Source organism: Lontra canadensis, unplaced genomic scaffold, assembly GCF_010015895.1.
Source record: "Lontra canadensis isolate GAN:19392208 unplaced genomic scaffold, GSC_riverotter_1.0 scaffold747, whole genome shotgun sequence".
NCBI classification, from domain to species: Eukaryota; Metazoa; Chordata; class Mammalia; order Carnivora; family Mustelidae; genus Lontra; species Lontra canadensis.
In genome coordinates this window covers 18,563-29,273 of record NW_022631731.1, presented here as the reverse complement: position 1 = coordinate 29,273, position 10,711 = coordinate 18,563, and the positions used below count along the sequence as shown (strand labels likewise).

At 52.0% G+C, this 10,711-nt stretch overlaps 1 protein-coding gene across 1 annotated transcript; it reads left to right on the top strand.

The window, feature by feature from the left end:
- The first annotated feature begins 4,441 nt into the window (after positions 1–4,441).
- On the top strand, positions 4,442–6,567 carry LOC116863236 (frizzled-2). Its single transcript, XM_032850726.1, has one exon. It carries the CDS (start codon positions 4,835–4,837, stop codon positions 6,533–6,535), a length of 1,701 nt encoding a protein of 566 aa, XP_032706617.1. The 5' UTR covers positions 4,442–4,834; the 3' UTR covers positions 6,536–6,567.
- The last annotated feature ends 4,144 nt before the right edge of the window (positions 6,568–10,711 follow it).

Below are 10,711 nucleotides of genomic sequence, written 5' to 3'. Positions count from 1 at the left end.
CATCCATTTGACCCCACAATACCCTTGGCATGTGCTGGTCCCTCGGTCTGGAATGCCCATCCCCACCTTGAGATGGGGGCTTCATATTTCTATACCTAGCGCCTCACACATCGTGTGCAAAGCCCTGTGGATCTGGGTTCTCTTTACCTCATTCTATTTTATTCCTCACTACAACTACACAATCTTCCACTGCCCTCCCCAACCCAGTCTGATTCCTGTATTACGCTGCCTCAGCATAGGCTTCCCCTCTGTACCACTGAATCCTGTGGCAATTTTGCGTCCATTTAAGTGACTATATGATAAGTGTGAGTGTCTCTCTCTTCCACTAGAATGTAAGCTGCCCAGGAACGGGGTCGCATCTGGTGATCACTACCTAATTAAGTGCATAAAAGCACACAATTCTTATAAAACATTAGGGGCTGTGTGGTGTAGGAGACAACACACACACAGCTTTAAGAGGCAAGCAGGGGGCGCCTGGGTGGTTCAGTGGGTTGAGACCTCTGCTTTCAGCTCCAGTCATGATCCCAGGGTCCTGGGATCGAGCCCCGCATTGGACTCTCTGCTCTGAGAGCCTGCTTCCTCCTCTCTCTCCCTGCCTGCCTCTCTTGCCTACTTGTAATCTCTGTTTGTCAAATAAATAAATAAAATCTTAAAAAAAAAAAAAGAGCCAAGCAGGCCTGGGTTTAAATCTCAGCTCGGACACTTTGTGACATTGAGAAAGTTGTCAAATCTCACCTAAGGTCAGATTCTTCATCTTGAACGAATAAATGAATGAATAAATGAATGAATGAATGAATGGGGTTTTTTTCTTCTTTAAAGATTTTATTTATTTATTTGGCAGAGAGAGAGACATGAGAGAGGGAATACAAGCAGGGAAAGAGGGAGAGGGAGAAGCAGGCTTCCCGCGGAGCAGGGAACCAGATGTGGGGCTCCATCCCAAGACGCTGGAATCATGACCTGAGCCGAAGGCAGACGCTTAACGGCTGAGCCACCCAGGCGCCCCTGAATGAGTGAATTTTTATTTTATTTTTAATTGTAGATTCTTCATCCATAAACCCAATGCAATACTTCTTGTGTATGTGTAGTGTTCAGTAGGAGCTCAAGAAATGGTAATAGTGGGACACCTGCGTGGCTCGGTGGGTTAAGCCTCTGCCTTAGGCTCAGGTCATGATCCCAGGGTCCTGGGATGGAGGCCCACGTTGGAGACCCGCATTGAGCTCTCTGCTCAGTGGGGAGCCTGTTTCCCTCCTCCCCCCCACCGCCTGCCTCTCTGCCTACTTGTGATCCCTCTCTCTGTGTGTTAAATAAATAAATAAAATCTTAAAAAAAAATGGTAGTAGTTACCCTTTGTATCCAAGGATGATTGCCGAATAAATATTTAATTCATGTCACTTCATGTTTTGAAAGCTTCTTCATGATTGTAAAATGTATTCCTGTCATTCTGAAATTACTCTGGATGTGTAGTCTCATATTTTAAAAATCTGCTGGCTCATTCCCACTTTGCAGATGGTGAACCTAAGGTACAAAGAACTGAAATGACTATCCGAGTTAGGGATCAGGTCCAGGTCAGTGCTCAAGCTAATTAAAAAAAAAAAAATCAGAATTAAGTGTTGTACCTATCAAATGACATAATCTGGTGTTTAAACTAAAAGAATCTGCTCATTTCCTTTAGTTACAGATCTCCTGCCATTGAAAGGTGGGTTTGTGGCGTGGAAAGTGTGGTGGATAGACCTGAAACCTGAAGATGTAGATTCTGGTCCTGATCACATTCCAGATCCTCACACGAAAAGGCAAGAGTAAGGGAGAAATATCATGATTTCACCCAGGCGTGATTTCTTATTTCATGTAGAAATGCTAGATAAGGGGCACCTGGGTGGTTTAGTCCTTGAGCTCCTGCCTTCAGCTCAGGCTCAGGTCATGATCCCAGGGTCCTGGGATGGAGCCCTGCATTGGGCTCCCTGCTCAGCAGGAAGCCTGCTTCTCCCTCTCCCATCCCAGTCTCCCTTCTTGTATACCCTTTCTCACTACCTCAGTCAAATAAATAAATAAAATCTTAAAAAAAAAAAAAAGGGAAGAAAGAAAGAAATGCTAGGTAAGTGCAAGGTCTCACTAGAATGACTATTCTTCCGGGATACCACAAACTCTTGAAGGTCCAGGATGCTGCCATTTTCCTCTGCATCCCTCCCTCCCCCATCCCACCCCCCTCAGCACCTACCACAGTGGTTTGAAATGAGAAGACTCAAGAAAAGTCTGTTGAAGGAATGAACACTTTTCTGAGTGAACGAAAGAAGGCCTGTGACTTCTTTTTTCCACCTCCAGCTCCCCCTTTGTGGGGGTGGTTGTGGAAGGGATAACTGTCACTCAAAACTGGCCCCAGGGCAGGAAAACAGGTTTGTCACGGAAGGAAATTGAAGATGCTGCATTTCTATTGGAGATTGACTCTCAATTTCCGATCAGACGGTGAGCTTCCTGAATGGAGAGTAGGAGCCTGTCTTACTCATTTTTGTTTTCCCTGCTCAGCTCAGGGGCTTGGTCCCAGCTCTAGAGAAGCACAGAGATACACTGGGAGAGGGAGACTGAAGGAGGAGCCCTCAGGTGTGGTTCGGGCCCCCCCCCTCCAGAGTACAACTCTGCAGTCCCTAGACTGTTCCTTAACCATGTGGATTTGGGGGTGAGCTGTAAATGGAATGGAGAGCAAAAGCACTTCCCCCTGATTTTGAAGGAAAGTATTCTTCCTAAAGTAGTGAAAAGAAAAATTCTCCGGGATACAATAAGGACCATTTTCACATTGTAAAGAACTTGAAAATCTGCTTATCATTTAATTGAGGGGGGGGAGGAATCAAATCCTGTTCCACCTGGATCTGTTGTATGTATCTACTTAGAATTTTTTTCTTCTTCTGCCCATTCCATTCTTCTTTCTCTCTCAAATCTCTTCTGTTGTTTCTGTTTGGTTTGCAAAGCAATCCTTTTCTAGATCAGAGCAGGAAACACCTCGCCAGGCTGGAAGGACTTATTGTATTGAAAAGTAAAGGGTTTTCAAAACTCAATTTTTTTTATTCTTTTTAAGTAATCCCCCCCCCCCCAACCCCTTCCCTTGGAAGACTCGGTAGAGGTAATTGATCCATCATCCAGTATCAGGCCCTGGAGATTTACACGCAAATCCCTCCTAGCCTCCCCACCCCCAAACCCCTTCCCAAATTTAAAATCCTAGGAGGGGAAAAATAGAAGACCGTTCTAAACTAGTAGGAACCCTTCTGGCCACCACCACCCATCCCCAACCAGGTGAGAGACGGGGGTAGGAGGTAGGTAATCCGCCACAACCCCCCAGCCTCTCCTTCGCCACACAGGCCACCTCTTTCTGGTGTGGAATCACTTAAGGTTTGGGTAAAACTCCCCTCTCCTCCAGGAGACAGTATCTGGAAACTTTTAGGGGACGGAGGCTGAGGTGGGGAGAGAGGAGGAAAATGCCCCCAACGGCCTAAGAGAGTCATCTCTTCACTCAAAACTGCCCGTCACCCCCCACCCCCCACCATTAACTTTCGATTAAGACCTCCGCGTTATGGCAACTAAACTTTACTTTGCATAATTAAGATTTGCCTCGGAAGAAGGGGGAGGGAGAAGCCGTAGCTCTCGGCCATTCTCCTTCACCTCACCCCCTACCACCCCCGCCCCAACCCTACAGCTCTGGGCCTCTAAGTTCCTGAGTTTTCTCACTTTGAGGTGCCACCGAACACAAAGAACCATAATGGGCTCCTTTGTGCTCGCTACGGGGCAATTACGCCCTGGAGTCCAGGCCCCTTTAAGAGCCTCTTAAAGAGACAGGCTCTCATTTTTCAGAGGGTTATTTAAGGGTGTGTTTAAGGGGGAGGGGCGCGGCAAACTCCTAGGGGTCTGCGTACTGGGTGAGGTCAAACTTTTTGTCTGCACTCCTTGAGAAGGAGCTGAGAGAAATGTCTTTGTGAGCCGCTCGTTTTTTAAAAAAAAGTGTTTCTCTCTCTGAAACATTTTTCAAAGTTGAGGTTTTTCACTTGATTTGAAAAACTGGACTGGAATAGGTGGGGTGCTAGGAGCAGGGGCGGAGGCAAGGATTTAAAGAGGCTGTACCAGCGAGAGCGCCTTAGCCCCCCAGGAGAAGAGTGATCCAGGGCCGAGTGGTTTGGGTCTGCTGCAATTCTGGGGCTTGTGTGTCTCCGGATCTCGCCGCCGCGACTCCGAAGAAATCCCGTGCTGGGCAAACAGCCCTTAATATAATAATAGCTTGTCTCTTTAAAAAGCAAAAGGGGGGGGGGGGGAGTTTTGTTGGCATCTGGTTTCTGATCTCATTATGTTGTGGTCGACCAATCCAGCCCTCGGGGCTGGTCCTGGGGTTTAAATCTGATTGGCCGAGAGCACATTTTGGGATGGTGCTTAGAGCTCGACGGGGCGGTTTCAAGGATCCCTTTTTTGGGGGGCTGAGAGGAGGGCGGGGCCGCCGGCGGGGGCCCCCTTGAAACCGACTAATTGGGATCGGAGAGGCCGAGGTGAGGGCTGGAGGAACGCACAAAGGAGTCGCTGGGCGGAGAAGGGAGGGGAGAGGCGAGAGGAGGAGAAAGAAGAGGAGAGAGGGCAAGCAGCGCGCGGTGTCTCGGGCGGCTCAGTCGGACTGCGGCGAGCTAGCCGGCAGGCGCGCCGCCCCCCTCCCCCGCCCGGCCTCCCCAACTCTGCGGCCGCCAGCAAACTTTGCAAAGAGGCGCGGGAGGCGGCGGCGAGGCGGCGGCGGGGAAGGCGCGCGGTCTCGGGCCTGGGGGCGGGGGCGGGGGGGCGCCCGGGAGCCGAGTGGGGGGCGGCGGCCAGCATGCGGCCCCGCAGCGCCCTGCCCCGCCTGCTGCTGCCGCTGCTGCTGCTGCCGGCCGCCGGGCCGGCCCAGTTCCACGGGGAGAAGGGCATCTCCATCCCAGACCACGGCTTCTGCCAACCCATCTCCATCCCGCTGTGCACGGACATCGCCTACAACCAGACCATCATGCCCAACCTTCTGGGCCACACGAACCAGGAGGACGCGGGCCTGGAGGTGCACCAGTTCTACCCATTGGTGAAGGTGCAGTGCTCCCCCGAACTGCGCTTCTTCTTGTGCTCCATGTACGCGCCGGTGTGTACGGTGCTGGAGCAGGCCATCCCGCCGTGCCGCTCCATCTGCGAGCGCGCGCGCCAGGGCTGCGAGGCGCTCATGAACAAGTTCGGCTTCCAGTGGCCCGAGCGCCTGCGCTGCGAGCACTTTCCGCGCCACGGCGCCGAGCAGATCTGCGTGGGCCAAAATCACTCCGAGGACGGCACGCCGGCGCTGCTCACCACCGCGCCTCCGCCGGGCCTGCAGCCGGGGGCCGGGGGCACCCCCGGCGGCCCGGGCGGCGGCGGCGGCTCTCTCCCGAGATACGCCACGCTGGAGCACCCGTTCCACTGCCCGCGCGTCCTCAAGGTGCCGTCCTATCTCAGCTACAAATTCCTGGGCGAGCGCGACTGCGCGGCGCCCTGCGAGCCCGCGCGGCCCGACGGCTCCATGTTCTTCTCGCAGGAGGAGACGCGCTTCGCGCGCCTCTGGATCCTCACCTGGTCGGTGCTGTGCTGCGCCTCCACCTTCTTCACCGTCACCACCTACCTGGTGGACATGCAGCGTTTCCGCTACCCGGAGCGGCCCATCATCTTTCTGTCCGGCTGCTACACTATGGTTTCGGTAGCCTACATCGCGGGCTTCGTGCTCCAGGAGCGCGTCGTGTGCAACGAGCGCTTTTCCGAGGACGGCTACCGCACGGTCGTGCAGGGCACCAAGAAGGAGGGCTGCACCATCCTCTTCATGATGCTCTACTTCTTCAGCATGGCCAGTTCCATCTGGTGGGTCATCCTGTCGCTCACTTGGTTCCTGGCGGCGGGCATGAAGTGGGGCCACGAGGCCATCGAGGCCAACTCGCAGTACTTCCACCTGGCCGCGTGGGCCGTGCCGGCGGTCAAGACCATCACGATCCTGGCCATGGGCCAGATTGACGGCGACCTGCTGAGCGGCGTGTGCTTCGTGGGCCTCAACAGCCTGGACCCTCTGCGGGGCTTCGTGCTGGCGCCGCTCTTCGTGTACCTGTTCATAGGCACGTCCTTCCTCCTGGCCGGCTTCGTGTCCCTCTTTCGCATCCGCACCATCATGAAGCATGACGGCACCAAGACGGAGAAGCTGGAGCGGCTGATGGTGCGCATCGGCGTCTTCTCGGTGCTCTACACCGTGCCCGCCACCATCGTCATCGCCTGCTACTTCTACGAGCAGGCCTTTCGAGAGCACTGGGAGCGCTCGTGGGTGAGCCAGCACTGCAAGAGCCTGGCCATCCCGTGCCCGGCGCACTACACGCCGCGCATGTCGCCCGACTTCACCGTCTACATGATCAAATACCTCATGACGCTCATCGTGGGCATCACGTCCGGCTTCTGGATCTGGTCCGGCAAGACGTTGCACTCGTGGAGAAAGTTCTACACCCGGCTCACTAACAGCCGGCACGGCGAGACCACCGTGTGAGGGGCTGCCCCAGCGGCCGTGTCCCCAGGAGGGCCTCCCTTTCCCCCCCCACCCGTCCGCACGGGGCGTGGGGGGGGCGCCTTGCCTCTGCGGGGGGTGGGGGGGGCCTCCTACAGACTCCTTATTTTATTTTTTTAAATAAAGAACAATCGAAACCATTTCTCTTTTAGGTTGCTTTTTAAAGAACTCTGTTCGATGCCTCCAGCAGGTTTGTAATTTAAACTGTAAATAGTCTTGTAAATTTAATTATATATTTTCTATTTAAAAGAAAAACGGAAAAAAAAGGGGGAGCGCAAAGGGGCCCCGAGGCTGAGGAATGAAGGGAGGGGGCGTTGAGGGAGGGGTCCTCTCCTTTCTTCAGTGCCCTTTTCAAACACCATCCCCTACTTTGGTTCGAATATTTTGGTGTTTTGGCAGGGCTGGGCCTGCTGGAAGAGGTGTTTCGGGGACGAGGTGGAGGAGGGGGTTAGAATCAACTCCCAGAGCCAAATCTGTGAGCCTTCTCGCTGGGCCTGTGGAAGTCGTTGGGTGTTTCTGAACAAGACTTGGGTTCTTCTTGTTTTATTCCCTTTCTCTTCCCACATGTCCTGTCTCCTTCACTCGATCTTTGGAGCATTCCCCAAAGAGATCGGGCTAACCCCGCGAGTGGGATGGGGGGCAGGGCGAGATGGGGTGCGGAATGGCCGCGCCCCCCCCCCCAGGCTGGAAGATCTTTCTTCTCTTTGACTTTTCTTTTCAGCTTGCTGCCGCAAGCGCTTGGAGTGGGCAGAAAGTGCTTTGTAGTGCTTTGTGAAATATGTTCCGAAACAAAACCGCCCCCCACCCCACCTCCGCCACTACTTTGAGTACCAATCCTGACTGTCTCCATTTTTAGGGAGAGCATTAGCTCACAAATGTTGGGGTTCTGAGATGCCCTTGTGTCTCTCCCCTTCCCTTGTAGTTGGCTCCGTGCCACTTCCCAACCGAATATCTTCTCTGGCATTCAGATAAGAAGTTTGCAGGTTGGTTTGTAGTTTATGTGTGGGTTTTTGTTGTTGGGTCCCCCCCCCAACCCCGCAAAAAAAAAAAAAAAAAAAGGGCAATAAAAATGGGTTGGGTTGGAGGGAGGGGACGGGTAGGCTGGTGGGATTTTTAGTTTAACTTTGACAAAAGACTTGTTTCTTTTCAAACTTGTCCAGAAAGGGAAACGAAAAAAAAAGTGGGTATCTTTGCTTTGGAAGAAGGCTCTAGGCAGTCTCTTTGTGACTGTGGGGGTGGGGTTGGGTGTTTACAGGACATTCTATATCTCAAGATTGATAGAATGTTTGTAACAGATGTTTCTTATCTTCTCCCTAAACCCCCCAAAATAAAAGGCAAGACTTTTCTTAAAGTGTCTTTCACGCTGGTATGAGAATTGCAATTTCCAATACACATCATTTCCCTCAACTATTTGGAATATTTTAGAATTTTAATTCCAAAGGATTGATTTGAAGACCAAGGGGTGGGGTGGAACCAGTATGGCACAGAACCCAATTTTTCACCATCTCCTGTTTCTAGATAATAGTGCAAATTAAAAGCTAATAATCATAATAAAGCGCATTTAATTATCTTCTAGAGATCTAGCCCTTTAATTGTATTTAACAGGGTTGTAACATTTTATTAGTTTAACCAAACCACACCCCCCCTCCCTTCCCCCCTGACCTACTTGGTTGGGGGTTGGGGTGGAGAAGAGGTTCCCTGCCCCAGACCTTGCTTTTTTTAGCTAAAAGATGGGGGAAAGGGTGCCTTACCACCCTTTGTTGGCAGTCTTTGGGACAAGGGAGAAAGTAAGTTAGAACCCCTACTTCGATTTGTTTGTGTGTGTTAGTTTATGTTGGGGGAGGGGACCTGGAAATGTTTGGTGGTAATTGAAGTCGTATGTGGGGCTTTGTTTGGAATTGTATGAAGCCTGGGGATTTCAGCAGAGCCCCCTTCTCAAAATATGTAACCTTCCCCCAAATGATTTGTGCGGGGAGGGCGGTCAACGTTATAAGTTAAAACTAGCTTTTCTCAACTGATGGCTGTACCAAGTCCTAATATGAGATGATATCAACTATCAAAGCAGCAGGCAGGGGAGCCACTCCCCTGTAGCTCCATTTGTTGCAAAATTCTAAAGGAACCCCACAAGGCCTGGAGGAAAGAGTTAAATTACAAATTGTGAGTGCCTCTGGGGGAAAGAATGGTGAAAGCCTGGGGGTTGGGGGAGGGGTTCCAGTGGTAGAGATGGAGCCTGGTGGGGAGAGCTGGTCTCTTGAAGATTTCGCAGAAGAGCCCGCCCTGCACCCCTCCTCCTGCCTGGAAGCCCCCAGGAGCCCAGCTCTGCCTGCTTTGGATACATCTGTCAGTGGGCTCTCACGCTGATAGCAGGAGTACATGGTGGACTGCCCACAATGATCTTTCCTTCCCTGAGCTGGGGTGAGAGGGAGGGAATTTGGGTAAAGATTGTTATTCCTTCTTAACCCCCCTCCCTGAAAGTGACCTGCCAGGGAAGGGGAAGAGGGCCCAAGAAAATGGAAAAAATGAGTTTTATGGTGGTGTGTGTTGGTGGGGGAGAGGATACGTGATAATTGCCTCTTTGGGAAAAGACAGTTCTAGATGCCCTCCCCTTCCCCAATGTGGGGGGGGGGTGTCAAAGGGCTAATTACCTGATAGAAAGTAGTGGGGGACCTCCTGCCTGGCTGTTGTCACTGCTTTGAGGAACCAGCTCTCAGAGGAAGGGAAGTGTTAGCCCAAAGTGCAGGAAATTTTGGAGAGCCTGAGCCTAGAACAGAGACCCAGAGGCAAACTGCCTGAGCTCTGCCACACCTGGAGAGGGGTCTCTATGCCCTTATGATAAACACCTGGGCTTGGGGGGGGGGTCTACTTTTGCAGATTCTCGGTCACCCGAAGGGTAGTCCTAAAGAGGCTAAGGGAGGCTTTGGTGGAAGGTCAACAGCCCAAAGGAAAGCCTTTCACCTGAGACCAGCCTTTGGTCTCACAGGGCTTCCTACCTGTTCTCCCATCCTCCCCCCAGACCACAAAGGAGCAGCTGGTTGTCTAGGTTCTAGGCTTAGGGCATTTTTTCCTCCAGACTCCTCCCTCCTCCCTTGATCAGACTTTGGCTTTTCCACCCCCCACCCCTAACTCTCCTCCTGAAAATGGTTCCATTAGTTGCAAACTCTGTGTTCTTTAAGAACCAGCCCCAGAAGAGGACCCTCAGGTTTTCCAGGACAAAATTCTTCTAAACATCCATAAAGAGCGAGGATCACTAGGATCTGGAGCTGGTGACTTCTGTATTCTAGGGTGTGGGAGTCCTAGATCTGGGCTGGATTCCAAAAGCAGAGAGATGCTGTCCCAGGGTGCTGTGGGGCCCATGTCTGGGGAAACCGAGCCCAGATTCTGCCAACTCTAGGGCATCGTGCTTCTGTTCATCTCCCTCCCTGCTCACGGAAGCACAGTCCTTTCCTTCCCTACACTCACCTTCCTTTCCTCAAATTGGATTTTAAACTGGGGCTACTGACCCATCTGAGAACCTGAAAAATCTTTAGAGCTTCTCCTGGGAGAAATTGGCCAGACTCCTGTGAACACACAATTTTGCATGAAGTTTCGGGGGGTCAATGAATTCTCTATCTGTGCCCCCCTGCCCCACCCCAAGCTAGCTTTCCAGCTCCTGGTTTAGACATTTCCTCCTCCTGAGGAGTGGGTCTCTCCACCTCTTCAATGGGCATCCTTTATAACTTTCCCGGGGCGGGGTGGGGGGACTCTGCACCACAAGTGTCTAATTACTTCTGCTATGGAAAGGGGGATCAGGAGGGGAAACCATCAGGTATATAAAACCAGGAACACCCCCCCAACCCAGATTATTCCCTCAACCGTGCCTCTCTGGAAGGTAACAGATTATCGAGGGAATGAGTAATATTTTTGGAGTCGAGGGGAAAAAACAGGCAAAAGACAGACACACACAGGCCAATCATGGTCGTGAGTGCAGACTTGGGCAGGAGACAGTATCCGCTCCGAGCCTGACCTCGGAGTCCCAGTCCTCATCAGTAAAAAGGCCGTGGTACCTGTCCTGGGAGCTTGTGTGAGGATTAGATGGGAGGGTTCGAGTACAGAGCCAGCACATTAAAGTTCAGTAAATTGTAGCCCTCTTCCCATTACTTAGGTTAATTCCTAAAAGAA

What these genes read in the sequence shown, in the direction of transcription:
- LOC116863236 (XM_032850726.1), top strand. Translation starts at nt 4,835, where the DNA reads ATGCGGCCCCGCAGCGCCCTGCCCCGCCTGCTGCTGCCGCTGCTGCTG.